The sequence below is a fragment of the Etheostoma spectabile genome, chromosome 16, assembly GCF_008692095.1.
Source record: "Etheostoma spectabile isolate EspeVRDwgs_2016 chromosome 16, UIUC_Espe_1.0, whole genome shotgun sequence".
NCBI classification, from domain to species: Eukaryota; Metazoa; Chordata; class Actinopteri; order Perciformes; family Percidae; genus Etheostoma; species Etheostoma spectabile.
The window spans coordinates 15,710,426-15,734,118 of NC_045748.1; the positions used below are offsets into that span (position 1 = coordinate 15,710,426).

The following is a 23,693-nucleotide window of genomic DNA, read 5'->3' on the forward strand; positions in this document are numbered from 1 at the left end:
GTCAAATTTTCATTCAAAAGCATATTTAGTTAATATTATTTATTTTATTTTTTGGTCAAATTACCTTTTGAATGGAAGAACTAGGGGCACTTTCATGCTACAATTGTGTTTCACTAACGACAAAACAGTGAATTATCCGTGCATGTATATGGAACTAAGCTTTAGGAGCTTTCCATCTTTACTCTCCTCCCTAACAGCTACAGTGAGTTGTTTAAAACCTTTCTTTTTAGTAAACTCTGAGAACACAAACAATGTTCTCAATGCTGGAGTTCATGTGTAGAGCCCCTGGTGATACTTTGAGCAAAGTTCAAAGTTGTGTTGAGCCTTCTTAGTGTTTTAAAAAATATCTATTTTGAGGCTGGCATAAAAGTACCCTTAACACTCCCATTCAAAAGGTCATTTCAGCAAAAAATGAGACTATGGTAAATCTTATAAGTGCCACTTCCGTTTGACTTGGGTACATTCACAAAAAGACCCTAGGTTGCATTTTGGTAAGAGTTACGCTTTAAGGTGATGACCTTTCATTTCAACAAGAATTGAATAAAGTGGGAAGAGAACGAGTGCCTTTTCAGTTGTGTGTCACTAATAAATTCCAAGCTTTTTCAAGAGTGTCCCCTGAAAAAAGAATCCTTGCTTTTAAATTCCTGCCCTGGGCAGACACAACAACAACAGGAAGAAGGGCCATTTTCACAGGTGTCAGGAAGCACAGGAAATAAACAGGCTGACTACGGGAAGACATTTTTGTACCAGTAAGAGTCCGAGGTGAGGCTAATAAGGCATATTTTTAACTGGTACAGGATTACTTTGCACCTTCTGCTAAAGTGATTGATTATTAGATGGTTTGCACTTTAATACTGTCTGGTATCATATTAAAAGAGCACTCATGTCATCATGTTTGATCTCGAATGACCCCAGGTTTCATTGTAAGCTTTTAAAAATGTCAAAATCCCAGAGATAATATGTATTTAATTGAATAATTGTGGTAACTTATGGCATTTATGACTTACAGATATGTCTGTGAATTGATTTAATATATTAAAGGTATACCTCAAAATTATCATTGTTTAATCCATTCACGAAATGTGCTATAAACTCAGATAATGCATCACAGAAAGATTTCTAAAGACCACAACTTATTGCTAGATGCATCGTTGATTATTAAATTTATTGTAATACAATTTGCTACACATTTACATTCACATGAAACCTACTTAACAGTCTGTGGTAAAAAAAAAAACTAAAGTTTTGAGATTCTTATAAATTTATCAAATATGTGAAGGCTCTTTATTCTTTATAAACACGCAGTACTTGTTATTTTCCCTGGGTAAAGTCACATTGAATACTGGCATGCCACTCCTTACAATGTGGAAAAAAATAGTCTTGCGTAGAAAAATTATTAATTTCAGTTTTATTATAAATTGAAACTCAGTCGGCTGAGAGACAAGTTGAACAACTTGAACGAATTTTGCATTTTGACCAATGAAAGTCCTGTCTGCAATTGCTGTATTTTCGTATAGCTTATTTGGCAAAGCTGTTGAAAAGCTTATCCATGTAGCTTCAGAGAAACTTCCCCAAATTCTCTTTTGTCTGCTCTTTTGTAAACCCAGTAAACCCAGTATTTGCTAATCTGTTCTTCTTAAGCTATTAGTGGTGATTTTTTTCTCCATTTCTGATAATTTTTTTCTGCATGGGAACAAAGAATGTCTTGCCATTTGTGGAAGTTGAGAAAGTAGGCCATTCCAAGGCTTAAGAGTCAAGGATGCCTTAAAGTTCACAGCGCTCTCTGCTCTGGAGTTTGGATGTCCCACTTCACATCATCATGGGAAACAAGAATTTCTTCTACTCAGAAGATACATTATATTTCAATCCAGACATCTTAGCATTTTTTATACTGTTCACAGAAGCTTTTTCCAGCTCCCATAAATAAATCCCTCTGATGTAATCTCGGGAAAATCAATGTCTCCTCCTCTTTTTTCAAAGAACTCCTTTTCCGAATTTTATTTGCCTCAGTTTCTGGGCTAATTATGTTTTCAAATGTGTTACAGTAGGTGTCTCTGCAACGTGTAGATGTCAAATTCTTTTACAAATACTGCATTGAGTGCTCATGTCCGATATCCTCTTTAGTCTCCTTACTCAAAGTCAACCAGCATTGGATTTGATGTTACTTATTTTTGGATCAATCAATCCATTGGATAACTTGTTTAAGCAAGAACATTCCCATTCAAAATGGTCCCAAGATGTTAAAAGACAGATGCAAAACATGCAATGTGACACATGTAGCATGACATGTAATTGCAAATACTTTTTGACTTCCCCAAACAATCTCTCGCCCGCTATATGAATTCAGTTTTCCAGTATACCAATACTGTAAATGTAATATTATAAATGATATTAATGAAGTTCCTTTGTAGACAGAGAGAACCTGTTTCAGTTCCAGTAAAGGCTAGAACAGAACAAAGCATCTTAAAAATACTCAGAACATTAGGAAAAGGATTTCTTCAGTGTTGAATTTTGGTGTTTCATCTGATGAAAAACTTTTACGGATAAGCGGTTATAGATGGATGGAGGGATATATCTGATTAAAAACTCCAGCAACGACAAACCTCTGATTGATGTAAGATCTCTCTTTTAATAACCTAAAGTATACCACCAAGACAATGCTGTAAATGCTTTGCTACAAGTCTCTAAATGCTTGCAACTTGCTTTTTTCACCCCTTGAAAACTCTTATTCTCTTTTGCAGAATCAACTGACTTTATACATGTTCTCATGATTGGTAACTTGAGCATTATTTGTCTTTCCCTTCCGGTGATTGCTTGTTGTGTCTTTAATTTTAAATCACTTGTATTTGTTTTGCTACAGACATGTACAGTACAATTAATTGAATGGCATTCATGGATAAAATCCTCTCATTTAGATGCTATCAACTTTTGCCTGAAATATAAATCTTCAACTACCTAGTTTTTAATAATTGATTACCACATAATAAAACCACTCAGGGATTTTAGATAACACAATTACAGATAAATTAAGCAATTAAATGACAACAAGCAGGGATAACTTTGGTTTAATTGAGTGTTCTTTACATTGGCTGGTGCCATATACATGATATTTTCCATGTCCGCTTTTCATATATACAGTACACATAAAATATCGTTTTGTGAAACCTCAAAATATTTGATGGACTACAATGAATCGATGAAAGACATTGCTGTGTCCAGGTTGAAAATAAATGCAAGGTCCTTTTCTTGTGACATAAACTCTCATGTTCTCAACAATACTGTATTTGTGAGAGCACACCTGATGAGACAGCCAGATGGGAACAGACTACAGGATCATCTTGAGAAGCGGATGATAAACAATAACAGAGGAATAGAGAATTTGAAGAGAAAAACATAGTCTGCTTATTTCATTAGAAAAAGATGCTTGTGTCAAAACGAGGATCAAACAAACCAAACAAAACTTCCAAACTGCTGTAAAAAACTTGTACATCGTTTAACATAATAAAATATACCTTTCAGTTCATTTATAAGTTAATGCTACATTTCCACTGAATCGATTCAGTCTTGTCAGCACTTGTCAGCGAGGGTTGAGCCGCTTTGGAGCAGCGGATCTTTCCGTGTGTTGATCTGTGTTCTGGGGAGTGCTGACCTCTCCTGAGCCCACCTCTCCCTCTAAAAATACAAATGAGAGAATTCATTAATCCTTCAATTCACAAATGACATGTCTTTTCAGACATTGTTTTTTAGTCCATTTGGTAAGACAGTTAACTGTTTCGACCCACTGAAGATTTACACTTTAAAAAACAACAACAACAAAAACAATCTTTATTCTAAGGAGTTTTTACCTGCTTGAGGCTCAGTCTTGAGTTTGCTGGCGATTTTGGCAAAGAATTTGAGGGTGAGACAAGCTCCTGTCTCCCTGTCACATATGCTACCTTTGCAGTTGCATGTCTTGCGGCACTCAACCCCATAGGTTCCATACAGGCAGTCTGTAAAGAAAGAAAACATTATTTTAGAGTAGCATGTCTTGCAGAACAAGCAGGGAAAAATATATATCTGATATGGGATCATATTCTATTGTGATACAGGTGCATATTCACAGTCAACATAATGGTGATCCCTTACAAGAAAAAAGAGCCATAGACTAAAAAAAACTGCAAGTAGTTGCAGGATCATTGCTGTTTGAATGTCTAAACTCCAAGCTTCTAATGAGCAAATCATCAAGTTCAATGTCCAATTCTTATTTGAAGCAAGGATGCGCAGGTCTGCACATGTGCCTCTAAAACCAATGCTTATATGGCAACGGTGCTATTCATTGTGATAGCCTACTTCAACAAATAGAGCCTAAAATACTGTAATACCATAATGGGATAGGCTACTGCATTTGGTGCAGCAGAGCATCACTTAGGCTATTCAAAACGCAGCTTACATACAGAAACAGCACACCAGGGCACATTACAGTGTTGAATGTGAATGTAGGCTACCTCTGCAAATCCCATATTCGTCTCCATAATCGTCCTCATCCTTGTAGAACTCGCAGAATAATCCCGGTCCGCACTTCACCCCGTGCATCCCCGACACTGTGCGATAGCAGTGCTCCCCTCTGCCGGCGGCACAGACCTGGCAACAGCCGCAGTCATCCAGGACCGTCCGTGTGCACCGCTGTGTCCCGCCACACCGCTCCACGTTGCATCTGTCGGGGCAGTTCACCGCGTACTTGACATTGGCGCCCCACGCCTCAGCATCTTGCACTATGAGTGAAGACAGCACTGTGATGAGGAGAAAAGACATCCCTGGGTGCAGGTAGCGAGCTCGTGAAAGGGCTGCTGTCTTTTGGATGTCTCGGGAAGAGGAGACAGAGAAGCGGACCAGCTCTGGCGGACTTGAGTGGAGTGACCTCTGGTTCATCAGGTTGTCTGGTTATCAGCGATGGACAACTTTGTTTTGCGCGTTGCTTGCCCTCGTCAATTTCCTCATTCCGGTGTTGTCGTCCCTTTTTGCCAGTCAGCCCCCTTTTTAGAAATCCGGCATGGAAGTGGGATTAACTCTGGACCGCCATCCAGGAATTGAAATGCGTGTGACCTGATGTCACAAGTTATCTTTGGTTTGTTTTTGTGTGACTGACGGACCCCCCCCCCCCCCCCCACAACACCGCACCGTGACTGCCTCGGCTACGTAGAATCACATTTGATGTTAGGATGTGTTTTAGTCACAACATCCTGTGATTCGAAATCACACTGACAATATTTAACCAGATAAATCAATTTATAGCTAACAGCAGTTAAAACCATTTAAATCTGGAGTGCTTAAAATTTTCCAAGAAGAGATTGTGTGTGAGGCTATTATGTTAATGTAGGTAATCAATTTCCTATTTGTTTTAAATATTGTGAAGGTTATTTATTTTCAATAATTGATTGGTAATACAGGAAAAGCCTAAGTTATTATATCGTATTACAGAAGACAAGTAGCCTAATGATTGTCTAGATAACACACACACACCACCCCACGCACGCAACGCACAAGAACACACACACACCACACACACACACACACACACGCACACACACACACAACACAACCACACCGCACACACCCACAAACACACACCACACACACACCACCACCACACACACACACCCCACACACACACCACACACACACACACACACACACATGCATATAACCGATTACAAATGGGAAATTCTTTAAAAGTGCACTTCCCATTTAGAAGTCTAATGCAATTCCATAAAGTGGGGGACGAGATTAAAAAGAGTAGGCCATGGTCAAATTCAAAGCCACAAATAATAAGATATTCTCACTTTTAGTCCGAAAAATATTGAATCCTGCATTTCCGGTAATGCAACGTCATCAATGTTAGTTTCTCATACTTGACAAAGCTCCCTCCTGAGCCACAGTGGACAATATGCATCTTTTTCACAAACTGACTATGTGTAAAATAAGTGAATTAAAAAAAAAATCTTATAAGCTACTGCTTTCAATTTGTATCAATGAAGAAAAAACACCGGATTGTGTTGAGCAGGCTGGATGGGAAATATCTATTTTATACAGTCTATGAAAAATATAAGAAAAATAGGTGAATAAAAACATGATTATGATGATGTTATCCCTTCTCCGAGACACGAGGTGGCGGTCATCCAACATTTGTTCGCCATCAGTGGTGAAAACTCCAGCAGACGAAGAAGAAGTAGAAAGAGGAGAAGGTTGATATGATATTCACGTCCAAGGGAGACCTCAACGGGACGGGACAGGTAACGCAAACCATTTTTCTGCGGGGGTTTATGGTCAATGTAACTAACGTGTCTGTAGTGTAGCCTATTGTATGTCTAACACCCAGGTTAATATTATAGTACGACGTTAATGAGCTGCGGGAGTGTTTTGCTGAGAGCTGTCAGCCAACAAGCGGAGGGGCTTGGTCGGTTTTGACAGCCATGGACCAGACTAGCATCTGCACTGCAGCCAGTCGTTAGCTCAGCTGTCACCGCAGATGCGATACGGTAATAATGTCACCCGGTATTTGTCATTGACACGGCGAAGACTACGTTTCATATTCAGTATTTGGCTGTTTATGTCGGTGTAGTGAATAGCTAACGTACAATGTTACACGTAACGTTAACTATCGCCAGATATGAAAAACAATGCTACAAAATGTTACGGTTCAAAGTAAGAAGCCAGCAAGGCTGGATAATGGCGTTAATTGTACTGTAATTAAATTATCCTGTTGGCTAGGTTAATGCCCTTAGCTTGAATGCCTACCGTTAACTTCTGACAATATGACAACGGTGTTTTAGCTCACTGCCTTTGCCCCAACATTTTAATATAATTAGAAAAGTTGCACCAGACTGGGCACTTTATATAACAACAATGCGTAAATAAATGAACACTAAATTCTAGTAATAAACATTTGAGTTGCACGACACATCTTATACTTGGACCGTTAGTACATGGTCGAATTCAATTTGCAGTTATAATGACTTAACTTTTATGACGATTCAAAAAAGTGAACATAGGCTACTAGGTACAATATTTTTTGTAGCCCCAAGTTACTTAATAATGTCATTGTTTATCTATAATGTTTAGATACCTTTTATACTTGGTATACCTTTTATACCTGTTTTATACTTGATTGACTTTTTCACATTTCATTTGCTAATATGTTGTTGTCTTTTTTTACAAAAAAGGATAACGACCTGAATGTCTGTCAGTTCACAACGTTTAATAAAGAATAATTAAGTTGCCGTCAGAAATTACAGTACATACAGTAGCTTGTGGGGAATACACATTAGCAAGGTTTGTGATTAGCTACTGTAGTATCCATTAATGCATCCATTGTCGTAATTCTTATTGTGGTCACGGTTGTCATGGCAACAGAGCAACCTGCACACACTTTGGCCCCGCAACTTCCTCCAGTTTATTCCGAAGGCCTTTCAAACCCCTGAATCACCTTGCTTTAGCCACTTGAAGCAAAGGGAAGCAGGATGGTAGCGCTCATCCCAAATAGCTGAGCTTACTCTCTTGTAGATTTAGGCCAGCTGTCCTGCAGAAACATGTAGTCTTATCTAAGCCACATTATATTCTCAATATTAAATCAACATATCAGAGCTGTCCGTTTTCATTGTTAATTAAATATCTCTGTATCTGACGGTTTGGATGGAAGAGAGAGGAAAACTTAAGAGGTGTCCATAAAGTTTATGTCCAAATAGTTTGTAATCAGTGATGGTTGCGCCACATTGCTGGTGGTTGCTTGCTGGTGGTTGTCTTACCCGAAGAGCCCATTACTGTATCAATGCTTGCTGTTATTTTTGTCCAGAGTGGAAACCATATAGCCTCACAGGCCTCAGGCAAAGCAAGAGAGACTGTGGACTGTGGTGGCATGCTCATGTTTAGCACCCTGTAACTAGCATTCTGTCCCTCATACTGGTTCAGGTTTTTGTACAAGTTTTAATCATAGAGGCGTTTCAGCCATGACCTAAGTGTTTTGAGGTTTATGTACAATTCAACAGCTGATTTAGTTAGTTTTAGTAGTTGTTTGTAATTTGTGGGTATTTGAAAACAAAATGTTGTTTTCCAGGCCCAAGGTGCTAACCCAAAATTACACACACGCACAAATACACAAAAGCAACAAAGACACAGATATATGGAAGTAAGAATAAAAACAGTGAAATGATCCTAACTTTTTTGACCTCCATTATGGATTGCATGGCTTTCAAGGCGTTGAGTCCACTTCACAAACCCTCGTATGATTAGCCTTACTAAAATGCAAGATAGGAAAACCCAAATCTGCATTGGTGTGTGCATTTCTTTGTTTCAGGCAAGCTGTTCCTGTGAATACTGTATAATCTCCACTCAACAGCAGCAACAGACTTTAATTGTTTAGAAAACAGACAAAAAATGCAGATAGACTGGGGGTTAGGTGGAGCTCCATTGGTCTTTGCACAGGATTGTATTTCAGAGCATCAGGTGACAAACTTTGAGACGAATCACAATGACTTTGTCAACTGCATTGAGAATATGAATTAAGTGGAAGAAGAATCAGATTGTTATCATTCATCTGCCTAATCTCTCAAAGCAGTGTTATTTCATTGATTGACCATAATAAGAAACAAATACTATTTAGTGCTATTAAACCAAAAACATCCCTTTTGTATCGTGTAGCATAACGGCTTGTTAGACAAAAGTCTTCTCATTAGTGCGGGTGTGGTGCGGTGCTTAGCTGTTATCATTGGTTGAGCTGACCTATTTCAGTGATACCCACTGGGCCTATGCCACTAGCCTGGATGTACTGTATGATGGAAGGGTTCCAACTTGAAGGAGAAACCTGACACCTTTCCTTGAATTTACTTGGCAGGAAAACTCATTATAACAAAGGCTTTTTAGTGGCAAATGTTGCTTGTAAATTTATGACAGAGATTATTAAATTATTATTATTAAATAAAAAGACATTGCATTACGTTTATCAAGTGTGTGGAAATGATATGTGGGAGTTTTATAAATCTGCCATTTGACTCTTTCAATCACATTTTCCCTCTGTTTTCAGGTCTAGATCAGAGTGTAGATAATGCCCAGACATGGTGCCTTGTCAGACCCATGTGTTGCAGAAGTGGCAGGAGCACTTCAATAGCTCCTGGGCAGCAGAAGACAGTGTACAGACAGCCAGGAGGCATGGGGCTGCTTTGCTCTACAATAAGCTCCTCCACAACAAGGAAGTGGTGACTCTGGCCCAACCTGTTCAAGAACTCTTCGGCCCACGGCTGCCAGACTTCGAGTGCGAGTCCAGTGCCTCAGCGGAGAAGGAAGAGTACCTGTCATCCTTGCTTCACAGCCAACGATGGCTGGCTCATCGGATGCTGTCACAAACCTCCTACACCTTGGGCCTCCACCAAAGGCTGGTAGTTCTCCAGAGGATCTACTACGCACTTCACAGCAAATACCATGACAAATTTCGTGTGCAGCTGCCCTCCCAGTCCACAGACAGTGGCACAGAAAGTGGGCAACTTGAGCTGGCCTCAGAGCCCTGCCTGCCAGGGGGAGCATCCAAAGTCAAGTCGGGTACAGATGTTCTGATAGAAATGGGCGTGAGGACAGGTTTGAGTTTGCTCTTCTCGTTGCTGCAGCAGAACTGGAGATACGCAGCCTCCGTGCATCCGGAGTCGGTGCTTTGCAATGACGTGCTTGCCACAGCGTCCTCCGTGCTGACTTCTCTACCACCACTATCTCTGGCCAATGAGAATAAGATCCCATCAGTTGGGCTTGACTGCCTTGCACAGGTGGCAGACTTTCTGAAGAAAACATCAGTGAGCAGTGGGATAGGTGGGGCCGACCCCACCGGTCGGAGGTTAGCGCTGGAGCTACTGCTTGGCCTGGCCATGCAGAGAGGCTCTCTAAAGTTTCTGCTGGAGTGGGTGGAGGTAGCCTTGGCTGCTTCTGTGTCCTCATCCACCTCTACACTGTCTTCCTCCTCCTCACTGAGCTCCCAGCACCCAGCTGGTGTGGGCTTTGATGTCATCCATCAAACGCTTCTCCAAATGAAGCTATATTCGGTATGTTTTCAAATTTGTCTCTTCCGATGTTTTTGGAGTAATCTTCCTTTTACTGTTTAAATGTAAATACTAACATCATTGGTGTAAGGCAGGGTAATTAATATAGATATTATATTGACATTGTGAAATAAGACTAGAAATTGTCTTGGATTTTGGATATTGTAATATAAGTCCCAGATTGTTCTAGCTGTCCTTTGCCTTCAACCACTTAGTCATTATATCCACATTATTGATGATAATTTATCTAAAATCTAATTGTTAAGATATTTTGTTAAAGCTCCAAAACTAAACCCTAAAATATTGTTGTATTATTGTGTATCTGATTTTCTCCATATAACTCAGCCCTACATTGGTGTCTGCATTATAGATTATTGGCAGAATTGATCAAGGCTCATTTAAAATGAGTTTGTCCAGACATCACATTTATTTGGATTTATTATTTTTCAGAAGTTTGAAAGACATGGGATAACGTGGAGTAATTAACCCAGTTATAATTGTATGGCAAAACTTTTATTTATTAAAAGAGCTTGTTCTCTAATTTGGATTATTAAGAGAGGCAAACAATGGACTGCAGAAGGAATGTGTTGATCTCAGTACTAGAATATCTCTGCCCATCTGAAATTGTTTCTTCTGCTTTGTCTTGGTTTGTTATTTTATTATAATTAAAAAGTAGTTTTACATTCATGTATTGTGGTTAGTTTACAAGTTATATGAGGGAACTTTTATGCACATTTATGAACATACTGATAAAGCAGGACAGTTGTTCTTTACTGCCACGTACCGTTGAATATCTTTCTCATCTAAAGCTTGGAGTGATGCATTAGTGTGCAAATGAAGACTACGATTCAGCCTTTCATATTCATTCTTCTTGCCCTCTCTCTGTGTGCGTAACGAGTCAATCTTTAGCAGGCTAATCAGCTTTGCAGTATTTCTGGACAAATGACCACAAGGGCTGGGTATTGCATTGAAACCTCATGATTGATTTTGCCTGTCCTGCACATAATTTAGAGCTCTGTTTAGTTAAAGAAAATCCAAAGGGATTACACAACATAAAACACACTTAAGATCTGCGTCTAAGGACTGGGATCTCACATTTTTCCTCTTTGTCTGTCTGGATTTTGCCTGCTGCCGAATCATGCAGTGACATGTGGCTGTTCTTGGGAAAAGAGGCTTTTCGTGTTGTGATTAATACTTCTGGTTTAGAAAGAATGTGCTTATAGAAATGGCAATTTAGGAATGAAATGAAACTGAATAATATTTACACACAGTAAGTCACAGGTTTTAGTAAAAACAGACACTGGTCAAGGCTAAGCAGAAATCCCCCCTCCCCCCCAGGGTTTCCGTGGGGACACCGTCAACACTCAGGTGCTGAAGAAGGATGCAGATGGACTTTGTCGACTCTCCCAGGCAGCTCTCTGCCTGTTTGAAGAGGTAAGGCAATATTGAAGACACTAAATACACAGATACTAAAACATACAGGCACCTTTTAGAACTGTTACAGTTTCCAGTACCTGACCTTATGGACCTTATCCTCCTCCCTTTTGGCAGATTTGTAACCTAGCATCCTACTGCCTGTGCTCCTGCAGCACTGATACAGCAGCTCCTGGTTCAGAGAGTGACACAGTCATGGTGTATGTGTGGGGCAGCAACAGCAGCCACCAGCTGGCAGAGGGAACTCTGGAGAAAATCCTGCTGCCAAAGCTGACACAGGGCTTCAGTGATGCCCAAATGGTATTGGCTACTCATATGGACAGGACTAACATCTTTCCATGTAAAATAATAATAATCCATAATATTATTCTTCCCATGTACTTACGTTTATCCACATTGTCTTTTTTTTTTTTTAGATTGAGGCAGGCCAGTACTGTACATTTTCAGTATCAGCAGATGGTTCAGTGAAAGCATGTGGAAAAGGCAGCTATGGCCGTCTTGGCCTGGGGGACTCCAACAACCAGTCCATGCCCAAGAAACTTGTGCTGGAGCCACATAGGAACATGAAGAAGGTGTCCTCCTCTAAGGGCTCTGATGGTCACACTTTGGCCATCACTATAGAGGGAGAGGTATAAGATGATAAAACAACTACTGTACCGATATATATATTTTACACATCTGCAAAAAAAAATTTTTGGACAGTTTTTCAATACCCTTTTATTTTTTATTTTTTGTCACAAAATACATTAAAGAAGTGTTTCTCCCAAACGTTTTGAAGAACTATTTAACACTAAATTCTTGACAGTGACAAAACAGTGTAGAATCAGTCAAAGTAACAACTACATGTGATTTTAGTGATATTTTAATTGACAGATACAATTCTTTAGTTTCTTTATAGAATTTTCAAAATATTTCTTTCAGGTGTTCAGCTGGGGTGATGGAGAATATGGGAAACTGGGCCATGGCAACAGTGCTACACAGAAATACCCCAAAATCATACAAGGGCCACTGTTTGGCAAAGTAAGCACGCAGAAAACACTGCTTGTTGGGAAAAAGATGGATGGGGAATTTAGACCTACATTTATTCTTAAGTATGTATTTGAAAAGCCGTGGGATTTAACATAATCTTTTATATATTATGGTATCTCTGCCAGGTTGTTGTTTGTGTGTCTGCTGGCTACAGACACAGTGCTGCTGTGACTAATGATGGAGAGCTTTACACCTGGGGAGAAGGCGACTTTGGCAGACTTGGTACAAAATGTATTTCTCAAGTTGATTGTGCTCGTTTTGTCTCAACAATTCCATTGATTCCCTTCCTCCGGTATGTCAGCAACAGCCTCTGTTGTCCTGTGTTTCTCCCCTGAGCAGGTCACAGTGACAGTCAGAGTCGAAACATGCCCACACTAGTGAAGGACATCAGTGGTGTTGGGCAGGTGGCTTGTGGCAGCTCCCACACCATTGCTGTGGCGCAGGATGGACGCACTGTGTGGTCCTTTGGTGGAGGGGACAATGGTATGTTGACAGTTGACATACAGTTTGATTTAAGCCCATAATAGAGTTCGGTGTTAAGTGGTGTAAATCACACTTTGAGTGGGAGGTTTTCATTTCTATACATACATACATAAAAGATGCTTAAAAATAACACCCAATATGTCATTTTTTAATCCTAACCATAGTCGTATCCTTTGTGGTCTGTCTTAAAGTGCCCATATTATGCTCATTTTCAGGTTCACAATTGTATTTTGAGGTTGTACCAGAATAGGTTTATATGATTTAATTTTCAAAAAACACCATATTTTGGTTGTACTGCACATTGCTGCAGATCCTCTTTTCACCTTGTGTGTTTGGGTTTCTATTTTAGTTACAGTGTGTGACATCTCACTGACATCTCACTTCTTTACTATCTAGGGAGTTGGGAGTTGCACATACCCTGTAGTTAGGTAATGATAACATCAGCTAGCTACTGTTTTCCAAATTTGGTCAGTACAAGGCAGGATTAGCTGGTAGACTTCTTCTAAACGAGGACGTACCTGTGGAATACCTGCAGACCAGGGACATGTTAGTAGTTCTGAACTAGTGTGTGTTGTAACAGTGTTTTGCCATTGAGAACGAGCTAGCATGCTAGCATGCTACAGTTAGCCACCTCATCTCGGCTAATTATCTAGAAAGCTGTGGAGATTTTGAGCAGGTCACTCGGAGACTGAAGGCGGGGCACATTCCAAAACCCGTATTTCCCTCAAAACAGCACGGATATTATTAAGTTTGTATGTGTGTGGAAGCACCAGAGACACATAATAACACATCAAATCCCAGAAAAAGTGTTTTTCATAATATGGGCACTTCAAGAGAGCTGGTGTGAAATAATGCTGGTACTCTGACATTACTCACCTTTTTCAGGTAAACTAGGTCATGGAGACACCAATCGTGTGTATCGCCCCAAGGTGATAGAGGCCCTGCATGGATTCATAATCAGGAAAGTGTGCGCTGGCAGCCAGTCATCTCTGGCCCTTACCTCTGCAGGACAGGTGAGATGCAGCATTGTGGGTCAACTTTCAATTCAAAATAAAACCTTTCAACAAGGAGAATGTAAAAAGACTTTTTTTTCTACATTCTTCTTAACAACTGCTTCTGTTAGGTTCAACAATGTATTTTTTTTATTACATCCTAAATACAAGGATTGAATACAAAGACTGATATTTGTGTGGTTTTTTTTAGGTGTTTGCATGGGGCTGTGGCTCATGTTTAGGATGTGGTTCCTCTGAGACAACCTCTCTGAGACCTAGGTTCATAGAAGACCTAAGTATCACCAAGATCATTGATATATCCTGTGGAGACAGCCACTGTCTGGCTCTGACACACGGTAAGAGACCTACAACAGTTTAGTCAGTTCTTCAGATGAATAGTGTAAAGAACAACCTATTTCTTTTAATTTGGGGTAAAAAAGATAATTTTAATAGTTCTTTTTAATGGGATATTAAAAGTGTGAATGTGCTCTGACTGCAATGTTCCCCTTTCATCAGAGAATGAAGTGTATGCCTGGGGGAACAACACCATGGGTCAATGTGGGCAAGGCCACACTTCGACACCAATTACCAAACCCAAGAAGGTCATTGGTCTAGAGGGGGTGTCAATCCAGCAAATTACTGCTGGCACTTCTCACAGCCTAGCTTGGACCGCAGTTCCAACTGACAGGTAAAGGTTGTGTTTCCTTGATTTTAGCAAAGATAAATACCATTCACCTAAACATAAGTGATTTCACCAAATAAATCAGAATGTTATCTCTATGTTGCAACATTTCCATTGAGTGGTCAGCATTGTTTTATACTGCTGACCTGTTGTTTTCTTATCCTCTGTCAAATCTGTGGTTCTGTGTTCTTATTTCTGACACGTTTATGCTTGCACAGCTCTTTTCAAGTGACTGTCTTTTTCAGGCAACTGGTAGCGTGGCACAGGCCTTTTTGTGTTGATTTGGAAGAGAGCACATTCACCTACCTACGTAACTTCTTAGAAAGTTACTGTGATGGCATTGGGGATGACACACCCCCTGCCCCATTCTTATCTAAAAGGTATGAAATTAAATTAACACAGCACGCTATCAGTTATGATAACATTACCTGTTACAGAAGATTGTATTTTATTATTTCTGTTTGAGACTTTATTCAGTATAGACCCACCTGAATTTTTTTTCCTTTGCTGTTTTGAAAAATAACTCCTAATGCTCTCTGCATGTATTACTCAGGGACCACCATCAGTTTCTTTTGCTGTGCATGAAGCTGCTGTCCATCCACTTGTCCTTGGCCCATGCTGGGGGCACTGGTGCCATGGTTTTGGGGGCTCAGGGCAGGCCCCTCAGAAACCTTCTCTTCCGGCTTATAGATACCAATATGCCAGACTCCATACAACAGGTAAACTAACAGTCTGTCCCTTACTAGATTATTTTCATTATGTACCTATGCAGTGTTATGACATGAGGACTTGTTAGTGTTGTCTGCAGGTGTAACAAGCAAGATATTAAGAAATGTTTTGTGTCTAAATTAAATTGTGAAGGGGTTTTTTAGAGACTGTATATGCGAATGTTATTATATTTATAGCTTGCAGTAAATGTTAAAGATTGATATCCAAGTGTCTTCTCATATTGTGTTGACATTTCTTTCCATCCTCAGGCAGTTCTGAACACACTGTCCATTGGTGCATCCCTGCTACTTCCTCCACTAAGGGAAAGGACAGAACTGCTTCTGTCCCTCCTTCCTCAGGGCCCTCAGAGCTTGAATGTCCTCTCCAAAGGACAGGTAATTAGAGCTATTTTGTGCCATTTTAAACATTGCCTATATTAGTGCTGGTTATTATGACCAAATGTCTTTTTTGTGCATTTGTGCTTCAATACATTATCAGGCAGGAATGTCTTTTTATAGAAATTGTTGTTGTAAATACAGAACGCACTTAAACAATTACATTTAAACTACTTTACTTAACATGTATTTTTCCTTTGCTGCATGGCTTTTTCTCATTTTCAGTATAACTCTGATCTGCATAGTTGGCTATAAAATGCATTGATAAAGCTAGCAAACACTGTGTTTGTCCAAATCACAGCTCCACTTGGGGAGTTGCTGGGCAATATGTATTAAAGAATTGAATCTTGTGAGAGAAGAAACAAAATCTTCTCCACAGAAATGTTCTGGTAACCTCACATTTATATGATCAAATAACAAACAATTCCCTTTTCTTCTTTAATCTGTATCTTTCAAAGCGTCTGCAGTTAGACATGGTCCTCAGCAGCCTTCAGGATCAGAGCCATGTAGCTTCTCTACTAGGTTACAGCAATTTTGGGGAGGTGACAGCCCTGGTACCCACTTTGACACCCGCTATGTCTGTCGGGCCACCCTCTACATCCAGCTCTGTTATGGCGTACGACCCTTTGCACTTAGCAGAGGTGCTGCTCAGAACCCTGCTCCTCAGCATAGGCTTTTACACGGTATGGAACGGACCAACCTGTGCATTTGTATGTGTGTTAAAGTGGGATACATTTACGCTTTAACTTTTAAGAAAATGTAGTGCATTGTTTTTTCTATTAAATCGTGTTGCCTGTTTTCACAAATGTTCCTATATTCACCTCCGCTAAAGAGGTTACGTTACGTTTTCAGGTTTGTCTCTTTGTTTTTGTTTGTTTGTTTGTTTGTAGCAAGATTATGGAAAAACTACAGACCTGGTTTTCATGAAATTTGGTGGAAGGGTGTAGCATGAGCCAAGGAAGAACCCATTAAATTTTGGAGCATATGCCACTAGGCAGATACACAAATTATTTGTCACTTTCTTCAACTTTGTGAGAGACATTTGTGCTGCATTCATGTGAATTTGTGGATAGGTCATGTGCTCTCTGGTGTACCCTTCTAGTGTTATCTAGTTTATCCCTGAATTAGAGTTGATGTTGATGTTTGTATTCATACAGGAGCGGGCATTCGGGGAACTAGAGAAAAACAGTGACAAGCAGCTATCAAGTGATAGCCAGGGACAGACTGATCCTCCCTGTCACTTCCACCAGCTGCTGTCTGGACTTCACAGACACCTGCTTGGCCATTGCTACATCCATTCCAGCCCTGAGGTACACTTCTATTCACATATATTTATTTATTATAACTGATGTGTTACCCAGAGCTCTGTAGTCATATAGTTGCATTTATGCTCACACAATTCTGCTGTTCTGTAGGATGACAGCAGTGTCAAGCTGCTGCGTGAGCATCTTTACCTGCTTCTTCCCTGTGCTGCTGAGACACTCCGGAGATCCACCAAACTGTTGAAGGAGAGTTCCCTGGATAAACAACTAATCAAGAAACTGCACGGTAAGGATAATGGCTGTTAAGAAGTGAGTGTTATTATAGCCTAGTTACTCTACTGTCCCACACATTTTCTGTTCTTATGCAGAGTGCTCTAATTAACAAAATACAATTAAAATAACTTGATATCCTTGATAATTCTTTCTTTTTTTATTATGTAATGACCAGTGGAAGGAAGTTTAAAACATGTATACATATCTATACATGTGTCCCTGAGCAAGACACTTAACCCTAGTTGCCCCAAAGGCGTGCAACCTCTGACATACTGAACATAGCAATTGTAAGTCGCTTTGGATAAAAGTAATGTAATGTATAAGCTGTGTCAGTCAACTCTAAGGTGTCAGTTGGTCTGAGGACAAGCACATGTACACATTCAACAAACATATTTTAAAATCCATGGTTTAGTCTTCTACTTTCCTTATACATAACATTATACATATATCTCTGTCTGTATTTTTCAGTTCTTTTTATCTGTCACTCTAATCCCCATCTCTTGTCTTAACCCTTGTCCCAGTGGTGTTGTACAACTCAGTGGCTGGCGGCCTGCTGTGCCAAGTAATGTACTCCTTGTTGCTGCTGCCCCTGGGCACAGTTCAACCCCTCCTGAGCCATTTGCTGGCATTGTTGGAACAACTCAATGATTTCAACAGGTTGCTGCCAGAGACAGGCCTCTTGGAGCAACAAGAACTGGGGATAGAGGCTCAGAAAACCTGTCTTGGTCAGTGGAAGTTTGATTAACGCTTGACCCATTGATTTATTGTTGTTGTTAGTGGTACTGTAACATCAGTGTCACAGGTTTATTTTTAAATTTAGTATTACAGGATAAAATATAGAAAGGTTTAATAATGACAAGGGATCTTCCTTACAGATAAAAGTCAAGAAAACCCATGCTTTGGACAGCAGCAACAGGAGGAGGAGTGCAAGTGGGTCTGGCTGTTGGACCTAGAACGGTCTGTTGCGTTGGCAGTTGGCCGTTGCCTTGGTGGTATGCTGCAAGGGCCGCCACCCTCACTCCAGGAGAAAACGTCAGAGTTCTGGCTATCAAATGTCCTCCTCAGGAATGGGCTTGAGATGGATTTTGAACAGCTGGGTAGGAAAACATACTGCTTGCTCTTCATGCTTTTATATGTGCCAATGTAATGTGTTGGCAAATAGATACCAAATGCATGCGATGTTCATCCCCAGAATAATGTTGCACCAATGTGTCCACATTCTGTTTGGGGCCACTAACAATTAAACCACAGTGTTTGCCAACTGACAAAGAGGATGTAAGGGAAACTACTAATGAGTAAAGAGTAATGGTTATGTTTTGTTGTTCTTTATTAGGGAGTTGAAAGTAGATATCAACAGAAAACACAGGGATAGACTGAAGGGGTACATCATAATGTATTAATACTGAAGGGCATCTTTTGCAATGAGGAAATATTCTGTTCACTTGTCCTACGTCCCATATGGTTTTTTTGTCCGTCAGAATCGAGCATGCCATGGCTGACTGAGGTGGTGCTGCTGGGCAGTAATGATGCCAGGCTGGCAGAGCTCAGTCTGAATGAGGAAACCAGTACTTTACTGGAACTAGCACTGGGAACCTCCAGAGGACCAGCAGGTGGCCTGTGGCGGAATATGGAGGAGTATGCTCACAGCAAAGGTACTGGGATTTGGACATGTTTGTTTGTGTGAATGCCTGTGGTTCAAAGTTTATAATGTAAATTATAAGTAATAAATTATGAATATGCATCTGTATGAATGTACTTGCTGTGATAATTGCTGCAAAATACATCACATATACACACTATATTAAATTCAGGTCCTCAGGTTGTGTCTTTTTTTGTGTGGGACTTTGTTGTAATTGAGCTGTGTTGTTTTGCTGTGAGAGCAGAATGGGAGAGTGGAGGCTCTTCTGGCGACTGTTTGCTGCAGACTGTCTGTCGCTGCAGTCTGGCTGCTCTTCTGAAACACACTGGACTGCAGAATGAGGCCTGTTGGCAGGACAGGTCAGTGACACAAATTTAATATAGCTGAAATGCCTGTTCCTGCGCAAAAAAAGAAGAAAGAAATTATGTAAGATTCATACTGTAATGCAGAGCAATGCTAATCACCTACTTTATTTATCCACTTACCTTGAGCCAGATATGAGCCCTGTGAGATGCTATTAGACGTCTATGAAGCGGTTTATAAAATCAGAAGCACTCTGTTGGCCCATAAAAACTTGCCAAGGATGTCACAGGTGCAGACTGCAGTCAAACAGGTACCATTACTTAAATGACTCCACTTTGTCAGAACCAAACATTATGCAATGCCACTATTTTTGACAAAGTTAAACAATCATAGAACAAAGCAGAGTGATTCATAAACAATGTATAGTTTAATATTTGTTCTGTCAATATTATAGGGAAACAGTTTATTTTTACACTATATATAAAAAGGACTCAGATAATCTGATTAAAAAAAGAAAAACACAGGTGTATTTAACCCATGTATTGTATTCCAGACCACTCAATCTCCCCAAAGTCCCGATGCAGACAGGCAAGAGCCGGGCACATCAGTGGAGCAGGAGGGAAAGCATCCTGAGCAGCAGTCAGGAGGTCACTGCAGCCGGGAGGTGCAGGTGCCTCCACCCCCCACAGCAAACCACAACCGGGAAGAGGTTGCAGAGGAGGAGACCTTTGGAAACAGTCGTATGTACCTGTCAGGTTAGAAATGTATATCTCTATGTCTGCCCTTTCTCCAGCAAATATTTTTTCTTACATCTTAAAGGTAGACAGACCCAGACAGAAACACACACACACACACACACACACACACACACACACACACACACACACCTCATTATCATCAATACGGCCCATCTGATCCTCACATGACTTTTCTGTTTCTGCAGAAGTTCTAGAATCGTTCATGGCCACCCGGGAGGCAATGAATGTACAGCAGAACGTGACAGTGTATGAATCCTTTGGCACTTCCACCCTCCCCAGCAGCATGGAGAGCCCAGTCAGCCCAGAGAGGGAGCTGGATCCCAAGCAGCAATGGGAGAAGCAGAGGGAATCTGAGGAAAGCTTGGGTTTCCCTGATGCCTGCCATCTGGTGGTGTCACGCTGTCTCTTCCTCTTGCTGGGGGTCAGGCCTGCTTGTGTGGAACCCAGCGAAAAGGAGAACAGTCAGGCCACTGGAGCAAGGTAGATTTTGTGTTAGGCAGCCATGTTTGTTATGGTATGTTTGCTTTTAATTGCAGTTGTGATTTCTGCACTAACCGTCTGCATTATCGCACTTTTAGGAAATCAGCAACAGAATTCCTAATGATGGCTGCTGATGACCAAAAACAGGTGATTCTTATACTTTATCAAGATTTGGCCCCATGCCTCTTTATCAGTGCTAATGTATTGTCTCTGTCTTACTTAGTCTGACCAATCCAAACACTCATTGGGATCTTCCAAGAATAAAATGGGTAGGTGGAATATGTATACTCCTTAATATTTTTTCAATTAAGGCATTTTTAACAGATAAATCTTACCTTACAGCCATGCATTGAAGGAATAGTTTAGCAGAGAATTAGATGAGAAAATCAATACCACTCTCATATCTGTGTGCTATGTACAGTGGGGCTCGAAAGTTTGGGGACCCCAGGTAAAAATTTGTATTAATTTGCATAAAGAAGCCAAGAAAAGATGGAAAAACTTTTTCAGATGCCATTTTTTGGTTTTCTGTTATTTTGAAAGTGTTAATGATGGAAATAAAATCTAACTATTTGTGACATATTATATGAATGTCCAATCTGTCATTTGATGCCTTTTGGAGATTTTTTCATCTTTTCTTGGCTTCTTTATGCACATTAATACACATTTTTTACCTGGGGTGCCCAAACGTTCGAGCCCCACTGTATAAGGCTACAGTCAGAAACCCAATAGCTCAGCATAAGGACTGGGAACAGGGAGAAACAGCTAGGCCTGGCTTTAGCCTTGCAAGAAAGCGAAGAAACGTATTTCCCAAAATGTCCAAATATTACTCTTAATATTGTGTCGGTACTGTACATTTTTTTATTGTCTTATTGTGTACTGAACTTAGAGTTGTCTCTTTTGGTCAGCACAGATTGTTGCAATTCAAGTCTGAGTTATTACAGGGGAAAGTACTGTAGCATGACGGAAAGAATGCATTTAGATAAACATTTTTCAATTATCTTGTATTTCCTGCTCTGCGCACAACTTGGTGTGTTAATTTTTCTAATTGATAAAAAATAATTACATTAACGTCCAACCAAGTATTTTTTTATACAGAAATTAAAATTGAATGATTAACTCTGTAAGAGGTGTTGGAAGTTAATATCAGAAAAGACAGAATACTGGCCTTTATTCTTTAGGTCTGTTTGTTCCAGGCTTACCTCTGTGTTCTCTGGGCATCATGAAAGACGCTTGGGATCGCCTGCGGCAGTGTATTAGTCCAACCACCAATATGTCCCACTATGGCAACAACACGTTGCCTATTCTTAACCAGGTGTTCCACTTTGTCTGTGGAAACCTGACCCACGTGTCATCCCCCTCACCAACATTGCCCGGTGGACAGACTTGTAGTCAAGCAGATCCGAAGGCCATTACTTTTGCTATACTTCAGCAGCAACAGAGGGCTGAGGTAATAAATTTCTCTTTTACACAATATTGCATGCACAACATTAATTATTACAGCTGAATAATTAGAATACCCCGTAACATGGGGTATTCTCTGTTCTTTTTTTGGTTCTCTTTCATGTTTTTGACATTTTAAGTTTCATTAATGTAACGGCTGTCTTCAGTGAATGCATTTAAAAGGTCTGAACTGACTACTACCTATTGCCTTTGTTGTGTTCAGCTGCGTCTGGAGGCCTTGTGTCACATGTCATCCTTCCTGTCTAAGATGGAGGAAAAGAGCAGTGGGTTCACTGTCTCCCCTCAGTTTCCTGCATTGTTGCAGTCCGTGCAGCTTCAGTTCCTCTCAGGATGCTTTGCTTTGGGAACACAAATAATTGGCTGTCACTCTGGAGCTAATTATGAGATGCAGCATTACATGGTACATTTTGTAATCATGCTATGACAATGTTTGTGTAGATGTTTATGAAAGCTGTAAAGACATGAATGAATATTTAATTCAAGCCAGATTGGGAGAGGAGAATCTCTGAATATTGTATTCATTTGGTACGTTTGTTCTACATTACCATTTTCTTGTATAAATTACCCTCCAATCCCTTTTATCTTAATCCAGTCTGGTACGCATTCAGCTTCTCTGGATACGCAAAGAGAGCTACAATCCGCAGCCCACATGTTTTACCAGCAGGTAGTGCGTGTCCTCAAACAGAGGTTCCTGTTGGAAAGAGAACATCCAGGTTTGTTCATTATTGTTTCACATGTCTTTAACAAAGTATGCTTTCATTTGCACTGCCTTGTACAACTTTCGGTTGCAGCAGTTTTTATTTTTATTTTACATGTAATTAAGATGATGTCTTTATCATACACAGGTTCCTGCCAGCACCTTCTCCTAGCTACAATGTTTGCATTGAATTTCTTCTACCAACCAGCGGACTTGGTGCTGGTCATCAAATGTGGCATCCTGGAAATCCTTTCCATGCTGACCAACAACAGCTGTGCACTGATGAACCAGGGTTGGTTTGCTGCCCCCAAATCTGGATCCATGCTGCTAAGTGGGGCTGTTAGACTAGCTTGTGCCCGCCTGCTTCAGATATTGACTGTGGCTGCAAGGTGAGACTGAAGAGACTCTAAACAGCTGCAACAAAGTGTGCATTAGTTCTTCTACTATTATTTTGATTAATTGAGAACTGAAAATATACTTTAGTGTTTACATTTGCATAACAAATTACCCTGTGCTCCCAGCTCCTGTGAGGATTTGCTGCCTATGGATGTATCCCATGCTCTGATGGAAGTCATGTGTGAGCAGCTACAAAATATCGTGCATACTTTCCACCAACAGCAGACAGCAGAGAGAGGAACAGCTGAGAGAACAGATCTGGACTCCAGCAGCAAGAGCGCAAATCAAATTGGTGTTGCATATTTAGCCATTTTAAACTTCACAGAAGTATTTTTTTACAGATAGCACATTGAAATATATTCTTTTTAAGGACAGATGTTGCTTTTGTAAGTCCTTTTTTAATAGCCCATTTGTTTTTGAATACAGTTTTCCTTTTGTTTTGATGTTTTAGGAGTGGAAAGCAGCAAAGTGGTTGAATCTCAGCTTGCAGATTTCTTGGTGTTTCTGAGGCGTGTGCTGTCATTAAGAGTAATGAAAAGACTTTCTACTTTTGTCAAATGGATTGATCCACTCATGACAATTATTTCACACAAGTGCTCTTCAGGTAAGACAATTTGAAAGAATAATTTAAATGAATTTAATTGAT

At 40.2% G+C, this 23,693-nt stretch overlaps 2 protein-coding genes across 9 annotated transcripts in view; one reads left to right on the forward strand and one right to left on the reverse strand.

The window, feature by feature from the left end:
* Positions 1-2,712: 2,712 nt before the first annotated feature.
* Positions 2,713-5,099, reverse strand: esm1 (endothelial cell-specific molecule 1). Its single transcript, XM_032540146.1, has 3 exons — positions 4,485-5,099; positions 3,846-3,989; positions 2,713-3,672 (listed from the first exon to the last, which is right to left on the reverse strand). Exons 1-3 carry the CDS (start codon positions 4,906-4,908, stop codon positions 3,578-3,580), a joined length of 663 nt encoding a protein of 220 aa, XP_032396037.1. The 5' UTR covers positions 4,909-5,099; the 3' UTR covers positions 2,713-3,577.
* Positions 5,100-6,125: 1,026 nt separating this feature from the next.
* LOC116704685 (probable E3 ubiquitin-protein ligase HERC1) overlaps positions 6,126-23,693 on the forward strand; it is a 43,468-nt gene continuing 25,900 nt past the window's right edge. For 5 of the 8 annotated variants that reach the window (XM_032540302.1, XM_032540303.1, XM_032540304.1 and 2 more), the window contains exons 1-31: positions 9,087-10,058; positions 11,394-11,489; positions 11,607-11,789; positions 11,906-12,118; positions 12,411-12,509; positions 12,644-12,740; positions 12,858-13,001; positions 13,887-14,014; positions 14,205-14,349; positions 14,510-14,681; positions 14,921-15,055; positions 15,229-15,394; positions 15,653-15,778; positions 16,237-16,461; positions 16,936-17,088; positions 17,194-17,326; positions 17,835-18,038; positions 18,189-18,410; positions 18,792-18,965; positions 19,197-19,311; positions 19,448-19,565; positions 19,809-20,010; positions 20,199-20,493; positions 20,592-20,640; positions 20,717-20,762; positions 21,687-21,940; positions 22,157-22,354; positions 22,547-22,667; positions 22,800-23,040; positions 23,173-23,339; positions 23,499-23,651. In XM_032540302.1, the coding sequence (XP_032396193.1) occupies positions 9,087-10,058; positions 11,394-11,489; positions 11,607-11,789; positions 11,906-12,118; positions 12,411-12,509; positions 12,644-12,740; positions 12,858-13,001; positions 13,887-14,014; positions 14,205-14,349; positions 14,510-14,681; positions 14,921-15,055; positions 15,229-15,394; positions 15,653-15,778; positions 16,237-16,461; positions 16,936-17,088; positions 17,194-17,326; positions 17,835-18,038; positions 18,189-18,410; positions 18,792-18,965; positions 19,197-19,311; positions 19,448-19,565; positions 19,809-20,010; positions 20,199-20,493; positions 20,592-20,640; positions 20,717-20,762; positions 21,687-21,940; positions 22,157-22,354; positions 22,547-22,667; positions 22,800-23,040; positions 23,173-23,339; positions 23,499-23,651 (5,746 nt within the window). Of the gene's footprint in view, positions 6,309-9,055; positions 10,059-11,393; positions 11,490-11,606; positions 11,790-11,905; positions 12,119-12,410; positions 12,510-12,643; positions 12,741-12,857; positions 13,002-13,886; positions 14,015-14,204; positions 14,350-14,509; positions 14,682-14,920; positions 15,056-15,228; positions 15,395-15,652; positions 15,779-16,236; positions 16,462-16,935; positions 17,089-17,193; positions 17,327-17,834; positions 18,039-18,188; positions 18,411-18,791; positions 18,966-19,196; positions 19,312-19,447; positions 19,566-19,808; positions 20,011-20,198; positions 20,494-20,591; positions 20,641-20,716; positions 20,763-21,686; positions 21,941-22,156; positions 22,355-22,546; positions 22,668-22,799; positions 23,041-23,172; positions 23,340-23,498; positions 23,652-23,693 lie in introns of those variants that run through there. The other 3 variants (XM_032540298.1, XM_032540297.1, XM_032540299.1) reach the window with 3 other exon arrangements.

Bases quoted from the DNA above. Each gene is read 5' to 3' on its own strand.
- esm1 (XM_032540146.1), bottom strand. From the start codon at position 4,908: ATGAACCAGAGGTCACTCCACTCAAGTCCGCCAGAGCTGGTCCGCTTC. The intron at 3,990-4,484 runs GTAGCCTACATT...CTTTCTTTACAG, and splicing joins CGAATATGGGATTTGCAGAG to ACTGCCTGTATGGAACCTAT. The intron at 3,673-3,845 runs GTAAAAACTCCT...TTGTATTTTTAG, and splicing joins CAAGACTGAGCCTCAAGCAG to AGGGAGAGGTGGGCTCAGGA.